This window comes from Grus americana, chromosome 3 (genome assembly GCF_028858705.1).
Source record: "Grus americana isolate bGruAme1 chromosome 3, bGruAme1.mat, whole genome shotgun sequence".
Lineage (NCBI taxonomy): Eukaryota > Metazoa > Chordata > Aves > Gruiformes > Gruidae > Grus > Grus americana.
This window is the reverse complement of record NC_072854.1, coordinates 36,920,751-36,945,838: the sequence shown is the minus strand read 5'-3', so window position 1 is coordinate 36,945,838 and position 25,088 is coordinate 36,920,751. Positions and strand designations below refer to the sequence as shown.

Below are 25,088 nucleotides of genomic sequence, written 5' to 3'. Positions count from 1 at the left end.
GTTACCAAAGTGAGGGAAAAATGTGTGGTATTTAGTCAGAAGTGGTAGGTAGTAAACTCTTATTATTGTTTAAACTTCTTTTTTCCTTGACCGACTTTCTTTTAAAGTCCTGCGAACATCCATCTCTGTAAATATTTGTTGATGTGTGCATGTATATCAATGTGAGTTGGGTTTTTTCTTACGATTTTAGCTTGACTTTCTAAGAATGGATTAAGCTATCATACTGTTTGTCCTCCTGTCGGTCTACCTGCCTGTCAGTCCCTATTTGGTGATTTTTGAGCCCCCTTGCCAAAGAAAGCTAGATTGGACCCTCAGCTGAAAAAAACTCAGAAATTAATTCCTCTAAGTTTCATGGAAACCATTGAGAAAGGAATGGGACGGGAGAGAGAAACAAATAGCTTCCCTTACTGCAGCTAATGTGTAAGCCCAATGGTTTTTTTATCCTGACGGATGACCAGTCAGCACACACATAGCTTGGCGTCAATCCCAACACGTGCTGCCTCTTCTCCAGCCAGACAGATAGGAGACAGCTAAATGTTGTAGGGCATGCCATAGCACACTTGGAGGTGGAGACGTGGAACTCTTGCAGTGAGAGATGGAGGAACACATTGTACACATCTGTAGGAAACCATATTTCAGCATTTCTGCTGTCCAAGGAACATCTGCCATCTGTTTGGAGGGAAGTGAGGGTAATTATAAAAGGGTGCGGGGAAGGCTAAAGGTTTTAAATAAGTAGGATACTGGGCTACATTAGTTCTGCTGCTTATGGCATAACACAGTAGCTTTCAGCCTTTGTTATTCCCATCCTGGAAGCAATCCTGAATGACGGCTTTTGTCTAGTCAACACATTTTTGAATCATACTGTTGAGTTTCTTAGTCAGGGAATGACTTTGTGAATAATGGGAGAGGGATTTAATGCCCACATTTTACTGCAAGACTTAGAAAAGGAACCTACTAGAATGCAGCTAGTAAGGAGGAGCTCTATCAAGCAATTACAGCCAAGGACTAGAGTTCTCAGTGGAACAGAAAAGGGGTTGGGATCAGGGAATGACATCCCAGGAAAAGGAAGGATTTATACTGATTTTGCCATTGATCAGCCTTTTATGTATCTATTCATCTTCAGTTGGTGATGCACTGAATAAAATTTACCACTGCCCCTTTTCCTGAAAGCAAAAACTTCTTGAAAGCCAAAAGCATATAGTATAGTTTTCAACAGCTATAAAGTGCTCACTAGAAGTAATGCGGTTGAACCTAGCACAACTGGAAAGTATGCTGGTGCTCCTAGACAGTCTTTGAATATGTTAGACTAAAGATTTTTGAAAGCACACTGAATCATGAAATGCTTAGATATCTCTGCTTTCAATTCCAAAATGTTATAAAATTACTTCATCATACAAAAAATATATATGGCTTACAAAGATGCATCAATTATTTATTTGAAATGTGTTTAGCTCATTAAATGTTCTCATCTCTTCAAAAACAGGTATTTGAGAGCACAGATGTCATCTGTTTTCAAAGCAAGTGTGGCTTGATATATAGGGTTTCTGGATGTAATACATTTAGGGTGGCCTCTCCTAGGACAGGCCTGAAGAAGAGTTCTTCAATAGCATCTGCATCAATGTCTTGAAGAGAGGCAATTAGCTGAAGAATCCAAGCAAACCTGCCTAGGTTTCTATTGAACATCATTGCGATAAAGTCCATCAAGGCTTGCTGAGCTTCCTGCTGCAGTGTTTGTACATAGGAGAGACATTTTAAGACATGGCATCCTGTCAAAACAAAAAGTAAAATAATAAATCTTGAGTAAACACTTTCATTCCGTGCCCCTCATAATGATGAGTGTCTGGCTTTTTAGCTTATAGTACAACTTTCTCTAGAAAACAATAAAAACTTTGTAAACATACCTTTTTGAAAAAGAAGATATGCATAGTTCAATAGTTTGAAGGAACATTGAGGAGAATTGTAAGCACATTGGAATCTAGTCTGTTACATTAAATCCAGCTTTGAAATGGTAACAGGAGGTAACTTTGACTCAGTACAGATGGAGAAGAAGCTTTATAGTGTTGTCTACCCACCAAGTGGTGCTGAGGCTGTAGTCTGAGTAGGTGGAAACGTTCCAGCTCTGATCTAAAATAGGTAGGTAACATCAGGAAGATGGAGGCAGTGCCTTGGAGCAGCGAGCAGGCTGGCAGTGTGAAGACATAGGTTTCCAGTCTACCCAGCTCCATCTCCCTCCACCTGTTGCCTCTGCTTGCTAGACTAAGCTGGGGCACTATGGTTGACCACGCTATCTAGATATCTTCATTTACAGTCTAAAAAGAGTATAAAGGTTCCCTGTGAGATGTATCATGACCCACAAGAGTAGCATAGGTAATTGTATTTCCTGGTTTTCTACGCCTTTTCCTCAGCCATTTCTGAAGAGGGAGAGGTCTCTGCCTTATGGAGCCATGGTCTTGACCCTCAATGACATATCTCCCATAGCATGTGACTTCAAACCTGCTGGCTCATTGAGGGTCTCTGTGTATGTCAGGGATCAGTTCAAAGGAACCTTGCTTTGTCATGTGGCTCTCAGCAACCTGTTGCCTCCTGTCCTCACCACCTGAAGATAACACCATCTCTTCTTTCCTAGAATTGCTGCAGCCTGGACAGGGGTAGCATGAATCCCTAAGTTTTGACTTCTGCCTCTCCTGCCTCCCACATCTTATTTTAACCTATCTCCCAACACAGACTCCAGGCCTGTTTAGCATCTTTTACAGTGACTGACTCCACACCTCCCTGGGATGGGATCTGAAGAGCTTAGACTGAGGAGTGTTTCATGCAGGATCATTTGTTTAAGTGTGGGAGGTTCTGCCTTCTAACCTAGTGCTCTGTACTAAGGCAAAACCAACCTGGTTGGGTTTTTTTCAGTCTGTGGCTGACTGCCCTTTGACAGTCTTCAGCAGCTCTCTTCTCCCTAGATATCACTGCCAGAGGAGAAGAAGCCTCAGTAAAGCCTGCAACCAGGCTAGCTAGAAATGAAGGGTTTGGCAAAGTCTTCTCCTCCCCCAGGATTACCACCAGCTGCAATCTGTGAGGATGGTTCCAAGTGTTAGCTTTTTCATGGAAAGGAAGCCCTTCAAATTTGCTTGATTTCCCCATTTGGTCTTCTTTTATATGTAATCAAACACTGGTTTTAATTTACAAATAATGAGAAACTTCTTGTTCTGAGATCTGTTGTAATAATATTCAGTCAAACACATTTCCAGCTGAACTGTAAACCTCTTTTAAGAGCATCTTTTTTAACAGAAGTCCTGTCACAGCCTTGGTGGAGTTTTTTATATATATATATATTTATTTATCCATAAATATATATATATATGGCACTGATACAATAACAGCACTGTTTTTCACAGTTCCCATCTCTTCACTGCGCAGTTCCCATTGCTTTTCAGACAATTGTCAAAAGCAGCAAGAGCAGCTTCACCACACTCTGGGAAAGTCCTACCCGCTCCTTCCTTTGACTTATTGCCTGAGTCCTGGAGAAGGCCTTGCAGCCAGACCCTTCGCCCATATACACTTTGACCTCTCCAAAGTCACCCAGCCACAGCACCCCTGCAAAGAGCAGGGATGGCAACATGTTCTGGAGAGCCTGGATTCTGTTGGTGCAGGGCTGCCTGTTTGCCCTCAGGGGTTGGGCGCACGCTTTCTCCTTCACAGGTTCTTGCTGGCCCAGACATGGTCAATCAGTAACCCAGCCAGAGCCTCCCGCACAGAAGTACTGCACAAATTGTGCTTTAGTGGGAGGATCTACACCCCATGCTGCCTGCCACCCTGTCCCCAAATGGATTTTTTTATGATAGTAAGCACAATCTCTATGCCACAAGAGATCACTTAGGCCACAAGCAAAGCTCTGCCATATTTGTTTGTCACGCTGCTTCTCCAAGCACTGGCCTAGCTGTGCTGCTGTGGCCAGTGCTGTTGAACTCCAACTCATAACCCAGCTCTGGACTGCTCCGTGCCTGGTCCTTCCCCTTTGCCTCAGCCAGTTTTGGTGGTCCTAGCAGGAATAAAAGGTACAGGGTAGGAGCCCACGTGAGGTACTCCATGATCCAGGAGAGGGTTTAGCATTGTTGCTGCCGGTGACTGCCTGAAATCCACTTTGAACTGAGGTCTATATTGGGATTTGGCCAAACATCAAGCTAAAACTAAGAGGGCAGCTGAAATTGTGCTGCATGTATGTAGAAAACATTTTCTGAGTTTGGTGGAAAGTGTGCAAAAACTATTAAAAATAATAATTGTGAATTGACAGTTGTACAAATTTTTTTGCAGCAAAACAGGTAGAGAAAGGGTGGTTTGGGCTGTGTATAATCCTTGAGTACCTGTTTCAACCCAGAGTTAGCCTGTGACTCTTTGATCTGGAATCAATCCAGACTTAACTGAGGTCCTCCCAGCTGCCTTCTGCGGCCCGCAGAGAAAGGTGCCTCCAGAGAGTAGGGTCATCGCACCTAAGGACTGGGGAGTCTCCCTGAAGCTATGGATGGTGTCTGGAGACAGCATCAAGGCCTGCTGGGACTCTCATATGGCGCCCCAGGGAAGCAGCAGGAGTTAGCACAAATCCAGAACATAACACTGTTTTCTCCTTTATTAAGTCAAAATCACATTTATCCATGGAGATAATAAAAATACCTGATAGTTAAACTGTGTAAGTTGCTGCAGATGGGGGATTTCTCCTCTTATCATCACCCTGGATATAACTGGTGGTGTCTTTCAGCCTGATTTTATTGTGAAAAATTAAGAAAATAACTTGCACTGAAACCAACTCCACTGGTTTGATGCTGCAGCATAGATACACAAGACAATACCAAACATCTGGATGACATTACATCTCAAAAATCAGAATTTGAATCCTATTGGAAACAGATATAAAGTCACTACAGCCTTTGAGCAGCCTATAAACCATTCACCACAAAAAATATCATGGAATAACTGAAGCGTTCAAGTATCCTTTTGGTGCAGTCCCAAGTATAGCACACTGCTGACAGTGCAGCCAACAGCAGTGATTGCTGGGGAAGGAGTCGGGGATCTGAGCCAGAGCAGCCTGGAGTCCATAAGTCTTTCCATTTACATTAGTGGACTTAGAGCTCAGCTTTTAATGACTCACACACTCTGTGGTGCTGACCTAGGCAACCTTCCTTCCTAAAGAGGCTGAACCGGGCACCAGAAGTGAGAGGATACAATCACTAGTCTGAGTTTGCTCCGTGACTGTTGTCCCGGGCCTTGAACGTACAGATACTAAAGAATAAGGACAGGCTGAGAGAGCTGGGATTGTTCAGCCTGGAGAAGAGAAGGCTCCGGGGAGATCTAATTGTGGCTTACCAGTACCTGAAGGGGCCTACAGGAAAGCTGGAGAGGGACTGTTTACAAGGGCATGTAGTGACAGGACAAGGGGTAATGGGTTTAAGCTGAAGGAGGGTCGATTTAGATTAGATGTCAGAAAGAAATTCTTTACTGTTAGAGTGGTGAGGCACTGGAACAGGTTGCCCAAAGAGGTTGTGGAGGCCCCATCCCTGGAAGTGTTCAAGGCCAGGTTGGATGAGGCTTTGGGCAACCTGGTCTAGTGGAGGGTGTCCCTGCCCGTAGCAGGGGAGTTGGAACTAAATGATCTTTAAGGTCCCTTCCAACCCAAACCATTCTAGGATTCTATGATTCTATAAATAAATAAATAAATGAATAAATAAAAGCTGTGTGACCTCAACGCAATATCCTTTTGCCTCATTGATGAAAATCAGAGGATACAGATTATTTTATCTTCTCCAGTGTTCTTGCTACAGAGGAATTCTTTGTTAAAATACTTCTAATACTCCCATCACGTACCATCTCTCCTTTGCTGTACTATGGGTGAGGCTGCTCTATTACCTTTGAACTGGAAATCAGTTGGAAGTGACACAGTTAATGCTTTATGACTTAAAATTTGTCTAATAGAAGCAGTTTTGGCTTACATTGGGTGACCTACTGCACACATCCAAGGAACGGAAATAAACGCCTTCAGGCAGAAAATCATTAAATTGTGGAATATAGATTTTTGAGAACATTTAGCTATATTCATAGAAAAGAGTAAAACTAAGCATTTGTCTATATGTAAATGAAAATGCCAAAATGTCCTTCTAGGCACATAATCATCTGTGTAATTTCCAGGAGGACTTACCAGGATTGAAAAGAATAATTCCTTTAAGATAGGCATACTCTTTTGCACTTATGTCCAGGTCCCAGAATTTCCACAATAAATTCTTCAACTTCCGAACTTCTGCTAAAGATGCTCCCAGTGCCGAGCTGCCCAGTTCATTGCTAGCTGTCAAAGACTGATTGAGGAGGATTCTTTTCAATAAGCTAGGGGCTGAAATCTCTCTCAGGTCAAAATCCACCCCTTCTTGTGCTAGGCCTAGGACAAAAAGAGGGGCCCAGTTCTGCTGTATGAGGACAACCTGATCCTCCCAAGGCATGTGATAAAAAGAAGGCAGGTTTCTAATAAAAGTTAAAGTCTTTGAGAGCACTTCGGAAGCTCTTCTGCACGTGGCTTCTGGTGTTTTCAGGACAACTCTTCTCCTGTCCACACAAGAGCAGCCTCGGCTTCCCGTGGAGCGGTAGGGACCGTGATACTGCTGGTGCCACTTGGTCTCACCCCCGTGCTCTTTCTTAAGGATCTGGTACAGGATGCTGTCGGCACGGTGTGTCTCGCACTGACATTTCCCAAATTTCTCAGCTGGGATCTCGCTATCCATAGAGCCGAATGCGTCCCGTGGGACGCCCCTGCTGTGGCAGGAAACGGCGCGCGTGGAGCTGTGCATCGGCGGCAGGGGAGAGCATTTCTGCCACACAGCGAGGCATTGCGTGCTTTTTATATACACCGGCGGTTGAAAAGTAATATGACCCCGATCTGTAAAGTTACCTTGAACTTTACTTGCTCCGGTCTGTTTCGAATTAGGCGGGGCTGCCGGCGGCATGGCACAGGGCTGCCGTAGCCCCAGGGGAGCGGGAGAGCTTCCGCCCGCCGGCAGCACCGGCCCCGGCGCTGCTCACCGCCGTGCCCCGGTGCAGGCAGGCTGTGTCCCGGTGCAGGCAGGCTGTGCCCCGGCGCTGCTCACCGCCGTGCCCCGGTGCGGGCAGGCTGCGTCCCGGTGCTGCTCACCGCCGTGCCCCGGTGCGGGCAGGCTGCGTCCCGGTGCAGGCAGGCTGTGTCCTGGTGCAGGCAGGCTGTGCCCGGCGCTGCTCACCGCCGTGCCCCGGTGCAGGCAGGCTGTGCCCCGGTGCTGCTCGCCGCCGTGCCCTGGTGCAGGCAGGCTGCGTCCCGGTGCTGCTCACCGCCGTGCCCCGGTGCAGGCAGGCTGCGTCCCGATGCAGGCAGGCTGTGCCCCGGTGCTGCTCGCCGCCGTGCCCCGGTGCAGGCAGGCTGTGCTGGGCCTTCTGCCCCCATGCCAGCGGCTCTGTGCGGCTGCCAGCAGCAGCAGTATTTTTGCAAAGGCCAGCTGTATCGCGCGTACAACCTGCCCCTGAAAGGAAGCCCAAGGAAAACTGTGACACTGTAAGTGAAGAAGGAACAAGTTGTCTATAGTTTTATTGATACACGGACCTGGCCCCACTAGCTGATGCTCTGGAGTGCACAGAAATACATTTATACTTAGGAATGATGCTGTGGTAGCAGCCCCTTGAGTAGATGCTTTTATTTCTTGTTAAAAGGAGCCACCTGAAGACACTGTGGATGTCTACCATTACTTTTCACAGAGCACTTAACAGTGTTCACATTTTACACTGTAACTAATAGGATGTGACACCTATATCAAGCAGCTCACAGGTGAAAGTCCCAGGGATGGAAATGTATATGTATAGCAATTATTTCACATTCCTGGGAGATTTGAAAGAAAATTCGGAGAAAGTCAGCTGCTATAGCTCATGGCAATGTTATATCTCCTGCATTTCGCATATGATAATTTCAAACATAGAACATGCAGACTTCTGCCAGACTTGCTGTGTAATTAAATATTCTTCATACAAGCTGTGGAAATAAAACTGATGAAGAAAGAGAGCAAAATGGTAAGTCGTACTGCTGTATATGTGAACTTTTGTAGCAGAGGAAGAGCAGAATGATAGAATTGCCAGGACTCTTCAGTCAACATCAGGGAACATTAAGTAGCAGGAATGCAAGGAACTCAGCCTTAATAAGAAGAAATTGATACTTCAAGCTTTTGTTACTTCGCACTCTCTTGCTTGCTTTTATTAGGGGAAGAGGTACTATGTTTCTTCATCAAGCATAATGTTTATGCATTCCTACTGTCTGGGCTCTTAGCATGCCTTAACAAAAAAAAAAAAAAACACCAAACCCAAAAAACCCCAACAACATTAAAAAAAACAGTTCCAAGAGCTACTTCTCTTGGGCAACCTGTTCTAGTGGAGGGTGTCCCTTCCCATGGCAGGGTAGTTGGAACTAGATGCTCTTTGAGGTCCCTTCCAACCCAAACCATTCTATGATTCTATGATTCTGTTAGATCTCCAAGCCTTAGGTGTGTAAAGGCCGTCCCATCAGATGCAATTTGTCCTTTGCTACAACTATTTGTGGTTTCCATGCTGGGCCATTTTAAAATTTCCATTTATTTACCTCTCCACGATATTTACATTGCAAAATTTTCCCCTTCTGAGGAGATAAAAAGTGGAGGAAGAGATGACTGCTCCAAAGTTGAGCAATCTAGAAGTGTAGTGCTGCTGAGGTGCAACTACCACTAACTGCAGTGAAGGTCAAGGGGGCCCAGAGCACTGAACACCTGATAGCATTTGCTTGTTCGCCTCTCCATCCATTCAACAGCTCTCTGCTGTTGTCCATTGCTTGGGTATCAAAGAGCTTTTTAGGTTAAATGGCACAGGATCAGAGAAGTCCCCAGAAAGTCCTATTCTTATTATTCTCACTGTAAAATTCTAGCTGGACTGAGGTTCAGTGGAATGAACTTCCAGTTGCAAGGCTAATGCCATCTGAGGTTCTGCATGAGTTACATAGATTGGCTAATGGCTGTACTAGAAAGAGAGACTGAGCTTGCTAAAATCATTTGTACACAGAGTTTGCTTGTGAAAAGTTCTGACTCCTAATTGCTGGTGAGCATGGTGGTGTTTCAGTAATCTGGGTAGCAGAGTGAGCTCTGATAAACCCAACTCCTCTACTCCAAGGGAAAAAAAATCTTTGACTTGAGCTGAAATCAGCACCATTTCATAGTTCACCATCATTTCACCCTCATGGTTCATGTTATCATTTCACAGTTCCTCTTAATTGTGTTTATTCAAGTTCTACTCCAGATTAAATTGGTTCCTGTCCTACTTTCTTTTTTTTTTTTTCCTGAGATCTGCATCAGTCATATGCGGAGAGTCCTGATGTCGGTAACATATAGTATTGGATATCATTTCTGTTTATCATAGAATCATAGAATGGTTAGGGTTGGAAGGGACCTCAAAGATCACCTAGTTCCACCCCCCCTGCCATGGGCAGGGACACCCTCCACTAGACCAGGTTGCTCAAAACCCCATCCTACCTGATCTTGATTTATCAATCATAATTAATTTCTTTTGATAGTGTATAGTTCTAAGAGACAGAAGCAAATGATATTTTTTTCTAACAGGAATTCCTGGCATGTTATAATAGCTTTATGACTGTTTACCAAAAATACAGAGTAAAGGTTACTGCTAAGGACACATCATCAGTTTTTTCTGAGAGAATGATTACTTAGAATTATGAGTCAATACTGAATTGCAGATGAAACTGATCCTGGTGATCCTGATTCAGAATTGTCTCTGTGTGACCTGATTTTCTCAAATGTAGAGGACCAGCAGCTAAATTTAACTCTATGCTCATAAATTAGCCAATAGTTATTTTTTCTTCCTAAATCTTGCCTATAGAATAGTTGAAGCCACATGCACCTAGATATCAAGCATCTACAGTCTTCCTGCCACAGTAGCAATGTTTCTTACTTTCAAATGTTAAGAAAGTATCCTACGCAAAAACCAGTTTTGTGATATGAGAAATCCCCATGGACTTTTATCTATTTTAGCTGTTTCTGGCATGATGGTTTGAGAACAGTAAGACACAGTCATATCAGTGTTAATTTTTTTCTGGTTTACATTCATATACTTTTTCAATCAACAAAGCACATACACCCACAAATACTCGCTGCCACTACATTTTCTCTGCAACCATCAGAACTGCTTCTCAGGCAAAAGTGCCGCCATTCGGATAACAACAAAGTGTATCCTAAGTCCACACACAATTTACCACAGATAGCTCGTGGATATTCACACCACTGCTGGGAATTGTCCTGCTCCGAGCAAGGCTGCCATCTCTGTCTCTCCCATGAGTAATGTTGTTTTGCACACCTGTATATTACTGTTACAGGTAATATATACTTAATATAACTCTTCATCTTTGTTGTTTCACACATGATGCAACCTTTATCCTAAAATCCCTGGGTTCCTCAGCTTTGCAAAAACTGCCTGCTAGGCATAGGTGATCCCGGGCTTCTACCCTCTCTGACCGGTGTGCGATAGCAGGGTCAGTGTAATGAAGTCAGCAGGAGCTGAGGGATATTTCTAACTATTAAATACCCAGTGACTTATACACATTCTTAAATATCCTGGTGGGTCCAAAAGTATAAGGCATGTAGCTTTTTTGGTTCTTAGCCCATAGCCTTAATTTGCCTAATAGAATACTTGGAAGGCTGAAGAGCCGAAGTGGCCATCTCATCCTTACCTTGGCAGTAGCCAAACATGAGTCCTTCAGGAAGAGTGTCAGATATATACCACTCTTCTCATGAGTCCTTTTCTTGACTTCAGTCATTTGCAGCTTAGGGAATTCCTGAACCAGAGTGATTTTATGCATTTAATAACTCTCAATTAATTTCTACTGTATGATCTCATGCAGTCTGCTCCTAGAAAACACATGAATATCCACATCAGCCTATGTCATGGAGCTCTGTGTTGATCAAGCATGACATTCGCTGGATTTGGTGCCTTCTTGTTCTTGTACTGGGGAAAAAAAAGGAATCAGTCAATCCCCATTCACCCTCTCTATAGCTTCCTTTATTTTATAAATTTCAGTAAGACTCCCACAGTCATCCTTTGTCCAAACTAAAGAGACGTAGCTTCCAAAATTGTTCTGTCTTTAGAGTGGTACCGTGCCTTTGATCATCTTGTTACCCTCCTTTGAACCTCTCTTAGCCCTATGTCTTTTCTAAGATATTCTTTAAGGGGAAGTGGGGAAAGTATCAGAAGAGGAAATGGTATCTAGGACTGTCACAGCCGGCAAGTTTTACTCCTGAGTGATAGTCATCAGTTCAGAGGCTCTCATCTTAGTCAGGAGTGGAGTCAGGATTGGTTTATCTTATGTGCATCCTTTGCCATATTTACACTGAATTATCATTTGACACCTAGTTGATAATTTTCATAAAGCCCTCTGCAATTCTTCTGACAGCCCTAGTCTTCCTCTGAATAATTTTGTATCATCAGCAAACATTCATATTTTGAAACTTTGAATGCGCTGCTCTTCAGAAGAGTTCACTCAGTGCTGTCAGTTGTTTAAAAGACAATCATAATTTAACTATGGGGCAGAAAATCTGACGTTGTCCTTGCAGTAGAGTGTCCATGTACACAAGCACAGATATGGTGGACTATTTGTATTGGAGCACAATGTATATAGTAATTAAGTTATTAGTAGCAGTGATGTGAGCTGTCCTACTTTCTGAACAGGTGAGACTGGAGGCAGGTACACTTATGGAGGAGAAGAATCTTCCACTATTATTGCATATGAGCTACAAGAAGGAAACACCTTCCTAGGAAGCTGACAGCAGCCTTTTTGAGGTCATCCTGTCACACCAGTCTGATACATGCACGTATTCCTTGATTCAGTGATCTCTTATCTCTCTGGTCTCCCATACAAACATTTGATTGGCCTATAAACATCTATATGACTTCAGAACAGGATTTTCACTAGGAGTTTTAAACATTTTGTTTTCTGGGAGGAGTTGGGTGAATCTCGTGTCACTGGTACTTTTGAGGACACCTGACTTCACTAACAGCCCTTATGATGACAAAATAAGCCAGTCATAAAACCATTATCTTTCTAGATAGATTCCATCTCCTCCTTGTCCCATGATGCACACCATCTTTCTTGAGCAATAAAGGTATTCATTTCTGAACCAGAGCTACCATTCAGACAGCCTACTTTGGCCAGGCAGATAGTGGAAAGTACCATCCCCAAATTAAAGCCTGATCAGCTTTGAAACAGGCTCTGAAACAATGTCTTTAGCTTGTGCTCCAACGCGTAATGCCACGGCAAACTAGGATTTGGCCCTTGTATCTGAAGCAAGGGTATGTAAATTGTAAATGCAATTAATGTAAACATGTTTAGCTTGTCTTGAAGGTCAGTGGGTGAATTTCTCAAGTGATTGAAGTTAAGCATGTGTTTAAAATACTTTGCTTGATTAGGTCAGGTAAAATCAGCATCTCTTTGATGATAGCCATTTGAATAGAAGTAGCAAATTAATAGAGAGGCAGCTGCCCCAGGAGGCCCTGCAGTGAAACGTTGTCTGTCACTGAATCTAGGCCTGTTTTAAACTTGCCTCTGGTGACCGAGTTGTTAGAGAAAAAGCAAGTGCCTCTGAACTTCTGCCTCACATCCTGACATGGAGTAGGAGCTCTGAGAAACCCCCTTCCTAAAAACCTACCCCAGGCATCTACATTTAACTCATGTTCTGCTATTCTTCATTTCTAAACACACTGGAGCAACATTTAAAATGACTTTTTGGCAGGTGCTAGTCACTGGCTGAAGAAGGGAGAGTGTCTTCATTTTAGACTGAGGACATTTTGTTAGAGACTTTATGCTGCCCGACCATAAGTCAGCTGTTGCAAATGTGAATGCAAACACGTGCCATCTGGAGTTATAACCAAATCTGAGACTAAACTATTAGTACAGAAAGTAAATAATCAGCTCAGTGATGCTCCTCAGGCAGAAGATGGGGTGACACAGGAACATACTTCTTAACTCTTCAGCTTCTTATGAATCTAAAGCAGCAAATTCCCGTATATGCAAATACATAAATAAACCCAAAAGGGCTTTCATGCTTGTTTAAAACAAACAAACAAGCAAGCAAGCAAACAAACAAACAAACAAAAAACAGCTGAACAAGTAAACTCTTTCAGTGGTTTTTGAATAGCTTTATCCTGCCTCTCAGTAACATGGGATCAGAGCCTTCTTCATCTAAAAACCCAAGCAGTCATCATTTTGGAGTTGCAGCAGAGCTGCGTATGCCAGAGCAGGACATGTGCTGCTGCTGGGCCATTTCTCCTTTGGTTAAAGGTAAGGGTTTGATTTAAGCAGTGTATGGAAAGGGGCGCGAATCTGGAGACATGAGTAGTTTTTAAGCTGCCCAACATCAATCGTTTGGTTTCTTCACACTGGAAAAAAAGGGAAATTTTTCTAAGGGTAAATTGGCAAATTTTTATAAGGGCACACCTGGAGGGGGTGGGGTGTAGGGATTATAAAATAAACCAGAAATGACCTCGTATCAAATTCCTCCCCAACCAAGGAGATGGTATTTGTACAGTCATCCTTATCAGCACTGGGACAGGCACCATCTGTCATTTTAAATATAGATAGATGTACCACTTAGTATTGCTCAGCAAGTGGAAAATGCTGGAAAGCAAGGTAGAAAATGGGCATGGTTTTCAAAAAGCAAAGTTAGAAAATGCTCCTGGCTAGCAATGCCATCTCCAGAGTGGCACTGAAAAGGTGAGTCAGCCCCCTCCCTGGCTGAGAAGAGTGGTTGAGATGATAAACATTTTAACGCATGGAGCCCACTATCATACTAAACTTAAGTCTATCTTATATCATTGAAGATAAATGCCCAATCTAGTGATTAGCACTCTATAAATACTACAGATTAGCAAGTGAAGGTTAGATGGCAGATTAGATATGTGGTGTATATCTTCAGACTTATCCTTACACATTTTACTTATGATAAAATGAGCAAGGGCTAAACAAGTAATCTGTGGTCCAAAAAACCAAATCCTAAACACACATTTTATTTTTAAATATATGAGGGGAGATTAACTTCTACCAGAGGTATAGGGCTAATGCGTTGAGTTTTCCCTGTGACAAAATTAACATGCCCAAACTTCCCTCACTGTTTGCCATAGGACAACTTCTCTATCAATAACTCTTCAACTCTTAAATAAAATATCTATCTATTCAGATTGGGGCGGGGGGGGGAAGGAAGAAAGCAGTTTTATCTCAAAATCTGGATTTTCTTAGAGCTCAGACTACTTAAAAGCTGATAGAAAAATCTACATCATTTGGGTTTGATTCTTCATAATCAGTTACTGATAATGGCTCATGGAGCCTGTATGTACAAATCTCCAAGTGTTCACCCAACCCCAGAGAGATTCTTCATCAGATATTTCCTCACCAGAGGAAAGAGCCCCATTTCTTCTATCTGCCTTTGACCATCTCCCCACCCTGACTGCTGTGATTTTCTTCTACCACACCCCTGCCAAGGAGATGCCTGCTCTGGTTTTTTGCAGCTGGTTTCCCATCTGATTTGAAGTAAGGCTGGGCAGAGTTCAGACACAGCTGTGGTAGGATTGTATTGCAGATCTATTTCCTTACTGTTTTCCTATTATTTCCCAAAGAGGCAGGGACAGAGGAGTTCACAAACCCACTGCATCTGGGGACTAGGACATCAGGGGATCCCTGGAACTGAGAGGAGTAACAAAACCCAGTCCACTTTTGGAGCTTACATATCTTTGCAAAAGCTGTACGTCCACGTCTAAGCACATCTTCAATTGCGTGAGCTTGAATTACTTCAAATTTTAGAAATTCTCTGGTATTACATACAACTGATACTCAATCTGTTAAGCATTTACCTAACTGGCACCACTGAAGACCAAGAAGGGCAAGAGTCTGCCAACCTTTAGCCAATCATTCCTTCAGGAATAGGTTGGTCTGACAAAACTGGGGTGGAAGAAAAGATGTTGTCATGTACATGTTGGAAATTGTAAAAAAGGAAATGCTTTTATCTCCATATGTGAGGCTCTATTGTCAAGATACTTTGGGGAAAAGCCAGCTTTCTGACCACCATGGAGTCCAGTAGGAGTGAAGAGGAAAGGCTGTGAAAACCTTGCCAAAGAGCACTATGGTTTTGAGCAAACAGGATTAGGAAACTAAGGGTAAGAAAATGAATTTTGAGTGCTTAAACCCAGAGTAAGATAGTCGCAGTGTCTCTGTGTAAAAAGAACCAGATGCTGACAGAGTATCCTGAAGATCCTGAAAATTTTAAATAGTATGGGTTGAAAACTGAAGGGAGGGAAAGGAGGAAAAGATAAACCTGAGCATATTTAATAATAGCAGATTATGACAGGATAAATGTTATTTGCAAATATTCATATGAAGATGTGAGTTGCCCGTGGGGTCAAAGGTGGCCACGAGACACAAGCACTTCCATGCCATTCACTGGTAGTTTGAAAGACATTCAGACCTTCTTCTGGACCTATTCCTGTAGGCAGTAAATGAATGCTTTGTTCGTTCAGTATTGAGATTTCAGCATTGTGAGATCAACTTTGCTTACTCTGGCATTTATGTTATTCCTATCAGTCTGAAAAACAGGTCTGAGATTTTTAGAAGCAAGCACATTTGCAAAATTCTTATTTTTGAAAGAGAAGTCTGGCTCCATTTGTCTCATAAAAGTCTGCACTTAAACCACTTTTTAAAAACTACTATTATTTTAAGGTCAGTGGAAACTCCATTAAAGTGTTTCCGGAAATCATCAGATCATTAGAGCAATGGAAATTGAAATATATGCAATATCCTGATTTCAAACACATTATAAACCAGTGGGCAAGAAATCAAGTGTGTTCTCTAGTTCTCTTTCAGAACCTATACAATCTGGGATTGATTTTATCGTGCTATATGACAGTCACTGCTCCTAGCTTGCCACCAAAAGGTATTTTTCCTTCAGAGATGTCTACATTGTCACCTTTGAAACTAAGCAGAGACATACCTTTTCCTCCTTTAGCGCCCCTGGGAAACACATGTGTGAGGAGTGTTGTCCTCAAGAGAGTGTCTGATACCTAGAACTACCACCCTGAAGGGAACAGACACCTTAGAGTCCAGCCATGTACTTGAAATCGTGTTCAGAAAGGCAAGATTCATCTGAAAGCAACTGAGAGTGTTGGAGAATCCAGATCTGTCAGTAGAGCTGCAAGGCTTGCGTGAACATGTAAAAAGAAACAGAAGACCAAGAGAAGCACGTGTCTGCAGAGTGTTTAGGTTAGTGCTCAACAATCCTTCCACCCTCCCTGATTCCTGTGACAAGATGCTAAGAGCTTTGCGGCAGTCCTGTATGAGGGGACATCCAAACTCAGATGGACTGAAGCGTTTATACCTTCAGCACCTGCTTCCCTTTATAGCTCAGATCCAACAGTGGGGTCATTCTGGTCCAAACCTCTCCCCCTTACCCTCCCTTCTTCTGCCCCGTATACTTGTTCATTAGGTCAAGCAGCAAAGGCTCTAGCACTTCCTTCCATTAAGCCAGTACTTGATACCATCTCTTGTGGAGATCTGAATCTCCTTTGGACAGGGCTGGAGGGTTTGTCCTCGCTCAGACAGGCCACAGCTATTCCCATAACTGGCCAAGACTCTTAACAAGCTCTCAGCTCTTTGTGAAGTAGAGCTGAGCTGGGGAATGCCCAAATCCCAGGATATAAATGTTTCATATTAAACCTCCTACTCTGTACCCACACCATGTACCCTGCTAATCATGTTTTATACAAACTCATAAGTGTGAACAAATGACACAGCTCATTACTTGATCTCATCCGAGACTAGAGTTGCTGGCAACCACACATGTGGAGGTGACAGTATGTTGGAGGGTACCTCAACCCAGTTACCACCTCAGCGTTTGGAGAAGCTGCTGGGACAAGATGTACTAAGGTGACCCAACAGGTCCGATCCTGTGGTAGGAGGCCACCCCTTCAGAGCTCCGTGCTCCTGCTGGGTCCTGCACACTTCTGCACCCACCACACTCCTCAGAGTGTCTTATCTGCTTTGAAAAGCAGGAGAAAAGTCATCTACAGAGAGAAGAAAATTACCTTGAGTTGGTTCATCAGTGGAAAAGGACAGCGGAGCTGGTCTGAGGGATAGGTGAAAACCTTGTCTCTCGTTCAGCAGAAGGAGAGTCTCACCAGCTCGAGTGAGAGTCTTACCAGGACCTTTGGGGCAGGGCTCCCTCCAACACTTCAGGTTATGCGGGACATGGAAATGATGACCCTGCCCAGCACGGGTATTTCAGCAAAGACAGATAACTCTTCTCACTGCGTTTTTCCAGACATGAGAAATTATGATCCAGAGCAAAACTCATGGCAGTAATAATGATTTTTCTTGCACATTAACCTGACTAATGTGGTCCTGTGTACCTTTACACGTGTCAGGACCTGCAGGAGATGGCTGGCAGGGAAGATGCTGCTACAGCCTCCCCGTCTGCTCCGTCTCACTCTCAGGCAGCAGCAGCATTTCCCATCCCGGGGCATCCACCAGTGATTTTGTTTGCCATGCAGTTGTGCTGAGCGTGGGAGCCAGGGTCTGCGACCCACTCAGTAACAAAAGCAGCATTTGGAAGGGCAGCATTCACGTTTGCTCTGTTCGTTATCATGCATCCTAACATTACCTTACTAATAAGCTATAAACTATGGCAAAGAAGAGATTTGTTTTTCAGATCAAATATAAGACTGGAACAAAAACGAAGTCAAAACAAATGGGGAAAAAAGTAATTCTGTTTTTATTTTCAATGTCAAAACAAGATGTCACTTTAAACACTGCTAAAGTTAAAACAAGTAATATAAAAGATGTTAAAAGTGCCGTGCAGATTAGCTAAAAATATTTATTTTTGGAAGAACTTCTTTTTCCCCCAAAATCCATGTGTCCACAGCAAGCTGTATGGTTTGAAAAAACACTAAGCAGAGGTTTAGCTGTTTCATTAGCTGTTTAGCTAGCCTTCCTCACCTTCTGTTTGAATTTGGGCTTCAGTGTGCATGGGGGATTAGCAGATTGTTAACATAGCATCAAAAACTGCATGTCTAAACCCAAATTGTCATTTCAGGCAGCAAAAGAAGAGAAAAAAATGAGTAGAACATAGAAAATCCCACCCCACTAAATAATCATAATAACAGGAGAGGAAGAGGTCTCTGGAAGATCAAGCTTTCTTCTGAAAAATATTATTGGGGACGTTTTGACAAAAGAGCAGGTACACAAGTATTGATGTCATCAAAAGGAATGACTTCACCATGCAGTAGCACTGAAGTGCACCTGTTCCTGTTTTATTATACCTCTGCCGTTTACAGTAAACCCATGAAAATGATTCAGAAGCCACATGGTCACGCAACCACTTTGGTGCTGAAAAGGATAAGGGTGAGATTAAGAGCAAGGTCTTTGGGCTTTCTGTTACATATTAAATCCCGGCACTGAAATCGCCACAGATGGAGCCGTTTAGAAGAAGAGAACTGAGGAAGCAAATTAAGCGAGCAAATAAAATTATTGGAAAAAAATATTATTACTGGTTATTGTTGTTCATTGTTATTGTTTATTAAAAAAGTAACACTTCACTGTCTGAGCTAGGAGTTTACTATGAAAGTTTTAATCTCAAAGAAGATAAAAAACAGGAAAGCAGGAACATTTTTTTTCCCCTTTAATTTTCTTTTCTAACAGCAAAGTATTTTTTCCCTGCAAATAAAGCATTTTTAGCACTGATGTCCACAAGAAAGTTGGGTTTGGATGTGCCTCAGCTGCACATAGCCGATATTGTGATTCAAAAATGCTAAAAGAATCAATGGCGTGTGAAGATACATCAAAATGTGCCTTAACTTCCTTCATAATCAAATGTTTTCTGCTAGCCTTGACTTTCCTGCCTTCTGTTTCGTGCGCTTGTTTGTCACAGGGTGTTTGTAGAGCAGGTGAAACAGCTGGACTTTGACACTCTGTGGAGTCATCACAAAACAAATTAATATAAGAAGTAAACATGCTCTAGCAACTTACAGGTGCATCCTAGCTCACTTCTCTCAAAAAACCCAGAATATTTCTATATGTGAAAGTAAAAAATGGAAGGCAGATTAACCCTCATTACCATATATCATTATTTCTAAGATACTCGCTGGCATATATCCTGATTTATGTGTATCACATCTAACAGGTGCTATTTATGGTAATACAAATAGCAACAGCAGCAGTGATGGAAAAATATTTCCCTGTTTATAAAGTATTATGAAGCTTTGCTGTGTTACTCTATTTCCAAAACTTCTTTTTCCTCACTCCATCATTTGACAAATCCAGGTACATTTCTGAGTCCCGGAACGTGCAGATGGATTAGCTACAAACAGGCTGATGACCACACACCTGGTGTTTCTATGCGAGAACCCAATGATTTTTGATCTGACAATGATCTCCATGAGTTTATTATTTATTTTCACTCCAACCATCTTAAAGGTAAACCAAACTACCCAGATGTAATTGCAACATCCAAGGACAGAGAATTATACACAGGTTGACTTCACAGATAGAAAGCAACTGATAAGAGACGAATATGACAGCTGACTGTAGTTAACCTTTAATTGGGATCCAGCAGCAGCGTGTGCTTGCTAAATATGCTTTTCAAAAGCAAAACCACACATAATCCCATCTTGTTTATGCAACAAGTAAAATGAAGGGAAAACGTTAATCTCTGATCTGACACAACCGTGTTTACGTTACGAAGCCACAACGCAGTGAGTGCCGTTTGACACCAAGCCTCAAGTAGGATTGCTTTGATTTCATCTTTACCTCACACTGTGAAACCAGTGCTTTCATGTCAACTTTACAAAGACACCAAAGCTGGGGTTTTTTTTTAAATAAAAACATAATTTACACATACATGTATTTAAGCACAAGCAGGCCTCTTTACTCAGGTTTTCGCACACGCTTTGCTGTGTTTTAGAGCAGTCCAAGAGAAAGCCCAGGGGCAGCTTTCCCCAGCAAACATCACCTATGACTGATCCCTTCCTGTTGCACCTGTCTCCAGTGGTGTAATTCTAATACTAATTTCCCAGTTTATATTCACAAGAGACATAGGGCAGAGAAGAAAAAAAAAAAAAGGTAAACGGTGTATCCCTACCTAAATTTATTGACAAAGCCCTTCACACCTTCATCCCTATGTTCCACTGCATGTAGCTGGTTCAGTCAGTTTGAATGAGTAGGATTTCCGTGTGAAATGAAAACAGGGGGGCAAAGGTTGTTTTGGGCAGTGCTGCCGTACAAGATAGAACTAGAAATACAAACCAGGTTTGCAATGACCGCTCTGTGGTGACACAGATGGAATCTGTATCTCACTGCATCAGAGATGGTGGCCAGGAGGACCAAGATAAAGTAAGAACTTATATGAAAAATGTGCACTGGAGAAGATGAGGTGTATAGGTACCAGAGGCTGCCAAGGTAATGGATTTATGTGAAAGAAAACAAGGAGCGAGAAGGATTTGCAGGCAACTGCTCCTCGTGGCGTGGATGGAGCAACTGGGCAGGAAGGGAAAGGAGCTGGAGGCTGAGACGCAGAGCTGATCTACCCAGTGCCTCAAAGGGAGAGTGCAGAGTTCATAGACAACCAGAGGAGAGCCTACAAGCCTCTGAAGGTGGTAGAAACACCCCACAAAAACATACAGTCAAGCCTATTTCTCAATGCCTCCTTGAACTGTGCAGGTACCTGTTAAATAGTCATCTCTTAGATGCTAAAGAACAGGAACCGTTCTCTTCTGACACCTACACCAAACTGCTTTGAAAGGGTGACTCAGAAATGTTCCTGGAGTCAATGCTTGCAGTTCATAGCTCTGACTTCTTTACAGAAAATGGGTGGATTAGCTGGCCTGACAGAGGAGGGGGATAACGGCCACAGCGACTTGTGGAGTTGATCCCTGGGCTTTCAAACCACACGTTGTCCAGGAGTATGTATGTGAAGCAAGAGACAGTCCAGGTACCACGGGCTGACCGGGATGGTGGGAGACCCTCACACAGCTCTGCGAGGGGGAGACATCTGGGTTCTTACCATGGAAAGCCAGAGAGTTATTTCTATTTATATTCCTTCTCCAAACAGTTCATAAAAATCAGCCGCTGTCCCATTTGCATCCTCTGTGGAGAGCAGGGGCTGCGCCTCACCCCCAGCTGGCACAAGCTCACCAGAATGACCGGTGGTCCCAAATCTCACAGCCTGATCACCAACCTCATTCAACAAAGCTAAAATCTCAGAGGAACATTCGGCGAGCAAGCAGCTGACCCAGTGACAAGAGGCATTCGTCTTTCCCACCCCTTAGACTGATGCCAGCCTGCCTAAAGCCTTTTATCCGGGTGAAATTTCATCTGTCACAGAGAAGCTCTGGAAGAGATGAGTCACTGAGATAAGGTCCTCAACGAGACCATAAATAAGAAAAGCAAATCTAGACAGCAATGTCACCCTTACGTTTTAGGCCATTGGATTTGAACATAATTAAGCGCGGCGTGCAGCTACTGAATCTGAGGCTCAGAGAGGCTGTGCAGTTTATCACATAACCCAGCGGTAGATTTCAGACTCAAAATCATTTTTCCTGATTCTTCGCCCAGTGCCCTGCCAGCCAGGGCCCTTCGGAGTCCCAGGCCGAGCCCCAAATTAAATCTACTCATGCTCTTTCTCGCTTTGTAGGACAGAGCTCTCCTACTGAATCTTTATGCATTTGGGAGCCCGTTCTTGTACTGACAAGCCTGAAGTGGCTTATCCTCTGAAATACAAACAGAAACACTTTTGGGGCACAACTCCAAGGCCCGCAGTACTTGCCAGAGAAGCACACACCTCCTCCTTTTTATTCCTCTGAGGTAATAAGCTTAAATGCAAAGTACCCCTTGGGTACACACTCCTGCGTGGTTAGCAATTGTCCTTAGCAGGAGCAGACTACCCTTTTGTCCTTTCCAGTTTAGTCAGACCCTCAGTCAACCCCCTCTGCCAAAAATTCAGAATCCCCCTAAAACCAGCAAGTAGCCATCCATCAGCCACCGTCAGCATCACCCTCCTTCGAGCGACAAAGCCAAGACGCCGCATCTTGGAGTGGCCACAGGGCGACTCAAGGCCGTTTGGGTGCTGGGGTTTGCTCAGTCTTTGCTGCTCTCGGGACCTGTGCGATACCGGGGTGGGGGGGGACAGACACCCACTCAGCCACGTGAAGGTGACCTTCTTGTTTCAGGGACTCTCTTTGCTGAGCGAACGTGGCTGCACTCAAATCTGGACTTGCCCCTGCCTGCTGGGGATGTTGCGGAGGATAATAAAAAACATGACCGCGTTAGCCTGGTTGCTGCTGGAAACGTCGGAGGCTGAGGTTAAAGCAGCACGCAAAGGGAGAGGAAGGATGGGGAGCAGGCACAGGAGGTGAAAGGGAAGAAAGAAGCAGTTCAGCACCTCAGTGCAGGAGGCTTCGGAGCAATGGTGCGGGGGGCTGCATGCCCAGCCCCCCCGCCATGCTGAGCACAGTGGCTGCCTTTGGCTTTCAGGCCCTTCTCAAATAAACGAGTTGTCACTGCCCCAGCTCCCCAAGCAAAGGTCATATCTCACAAGAGCTCAGAGCTAATTTACACCTTGTTTTCTCTCCATTTGAGTCTGTTCACCTAAAAAGCTCACCTCCCTGTTTGGAGTTACTGAAAGGGTTGGTATAAGATGTGCACCACAACAGAGGGTTTTGTGTGCTGGGGCAAGATGCCCATAATTCAGGGGAAGATAAACCAGATCAGACATAGGCGTCCTTACGAGATGGTGGTAGTTTTAAATAAATTAAGCAATTGCTTTTTTTCTAAAAGATGCTGTGTTGGGTTTGCGTGGCAGGGTTTTGGTAGCTGGGGGGGCTACAGGGGTGGCTTCTGTGAGAAGCTGCTAGAAGCTTCCTCTGTGTCTGACAGAGCCAATGCCAGCCGGCTACAAGACGGGCCCGCCGCTGGCCAAGGCCAAGCCAATCAGCGCCTCTGTGATAACATATTTAAGAAGTAGAAAAACACTTAGAGAGAGAGAACTTTTGCAGCCGGAGAGAGGAGTGAGAAGATGTAAGAAACTCTGCAGACACCAAGGTCAGTGCAGATGGAGGGGGAGGAGGAGCTCCAGGTGCCGGAGCAGAGATCCCCCTGCAGCCCGTGGTGAAGACCACGGTGAAGCAGGCTGTCCCCCTGCAGCCCATGGAGGAGGGATGAGGGGGTGTAGCGATTCCACCTGCAGCCCGTGGAGGACCCCACGCCAGAGCAGGTGGAGGCACCTGAAGGAGGCTGCGGCCCGTGGGAAGCCCGCGCTGGAGCAAGTTCCAGGCCGGACCGGTGGACCCGTGAAGAGGGGAGCCCACGCCAGGGCAGGTTTGCTGGCAGGACTTGTGGCCCCGTGGGGGACCCCACGCTGGAGCAGTTTGCTCCTGAAGGTCTGCACCCCGTGAGAGGGACTCCATGCTGGAGCAGGGGAACGATGAGAGGAGTCCTCCCCCTTGAGGATGAAGAAGTGGCAGAAACACCGTGAGATGAACTGACCGTAACCCCCATTCCCCGTCCCCCTGTGCCGCTGACGGGGGGGGAAGGTTGAAGCCAGGAGTGAAGTTGAGCCCGGGAAGATGGGAGGGGTGGGGGGAGGTGTTTTAAGAGTTGGTTTTATTTTCTCATTCCTCTACTCTGTTTTGCCTAGTAATAAATTAGATGAATTCCCTCTCTAAGTTTGGTCTGTTTTGCTCGTGACGATAATTAGTGAGTGATCTCTCCCTGTCCTTATCTCGACCTACAAGCATTTCGTTATGCCTTTTCTCCCCTGTTTAGTGAATGAGGAGAGTGAGAGAGCGGCTCTGGTGGGCACCTGGCCTCCAGCCAGGGTCAACCCACCACAGATGCCTTTAAAATGCAGGGAACAGTCACCGTCCAGTCAGGAAAAACTCTGCTACCGGCAATAGTATGGTGCCCTCAAGTGGATGCGAAACACTCGGGAACGTGCTGCAGCCCGGGTCCTCCTGGGGAGATGGTCCGTGCTCTCTGGTGTGCAACCTCAGACTGCAACCACAGCGCGTGCCCACCCTAAGACCCTTTGCAATGCCAGAGGAATAAATGTCCTTCAACATTACCAGAGTGCCAGACCAAAAGTTTCTCACTTTAAGAGAAATTTCTTTTTCTTTTTTCAAGAAATTATCTGATTTAGGGGAAAAAGAAAAAAAAAAAAGCTTTGATTGCAGCATTACCCTCCTGATGTTTCCAAGGGATAAGCAGAAAATCAAGGGGCTTTGGAGCCCAAGAGCAGACCAAATGCCATTGACCTTGATTCCCTTCCCAGATGCAGTATTGTTTGCCTTCCTCTGGAAATCAGCGGTTGATGCCAAATTTCCTGACACCAGCCCTTGCTGACGTGCTGTCTGGTCACCTCACTGTGCTGGCAGCTGTGACATACTCCAGTTTGCCCCATACTGCTTCACTGGTGGCAAACTACCCCCCAGAAGTTTTGCCTGAGCCAACTACTCCCTTCCCAGAAAATTCAAGGGACAGCACAAGCTCAGGTGAGGCAGTTTGGGTGAGACAGCCCTGGTCCGGGACAGAAGTGAGTTCAGGTGTATGGATGTGAGCCACGCAGTGCCCCGGCCCTCAGAAACGGGGAAGGGGCTCGGCTCTGCTCTACCTACCAGAGCAGATGCAAGGCAGCGAGGCAGAGGGCAAGATGCTCATCTGGAAGGTCTGTGTCACATAATAAGGGTGCAGGTGCAATCTGGGCACTGCACAAAGCAGCTCTGTGAAACCAGCACGAGTCCCGAGCCAGGCATGCTGCTACTCATCAAGAGATACTGCAACATTTAGCTGGAAACAGATGCCAGAATCACTGCTGTTCACAGTAACGACAATGTCACAGCACAAGATGGACAGAAAGCAGCAGTAAAGATATTGGCATAAAGAAAATCAGCAGGGAACCAGACATATACGTTAACAGAATACTAGAAGAGACACAGGACCCATTTATGGCTTTCTCCTTCCCATGTTTATGTTACAA

The 25,088-nt window shown here is 44.4% G+C and overlaps 1 protein-coding gene across 1 annotated transcript; it reads right to left on the bottom strand.

The window, feature by feature from the left end:
- Nucleotides 1-1,462: 1,462 nt before the first annotated feature.
- Nucleotides 1,463-6,761, bottom strand: LOC129204091 (nuclear receptor subfamily 0 group B member 2-like). Its single transcript, XM_054819405.1, has 2 exons — nucleotides 6,182-6,761; nucleotides 1,463-1,766 (listed from the first exon to the last, which is right to left on the bottom strand). The coding sequence occupies exons 1-2, from the start codon at nucleotides 6,753-6,755 to the stop codon at nucleotides 1,513-1,515; spliced, it is 828 nt and encodes a 275-aa protein (XP_054675380.1). The 5' UTR covers nucleotides 6,756-6,761; the 3' UTR covers nucleotides 1,463-1,512.
- Between the last annotated feature and the right edge of the window lie 18,327 nt (nucleotides 6,762-25,088).

Excerpts from the sequence above, each read along its gene's own strand:
- LOC129204091 (XM_054819405.1), bottom strand. The coding sequence starts at position 6,755 with ATGGATAGCGAGATCCCAGCTGAGAAATTTGGGAAATGTCAGTGCGAG. Across the intron at positions 1,767-6,181 it reads AATTATTCTTTTCAATCCTG|GATGCCATGTCTTAAAATGT; the intron begins GTAAGTCCTCCT and ends TTGTTTTGACAG.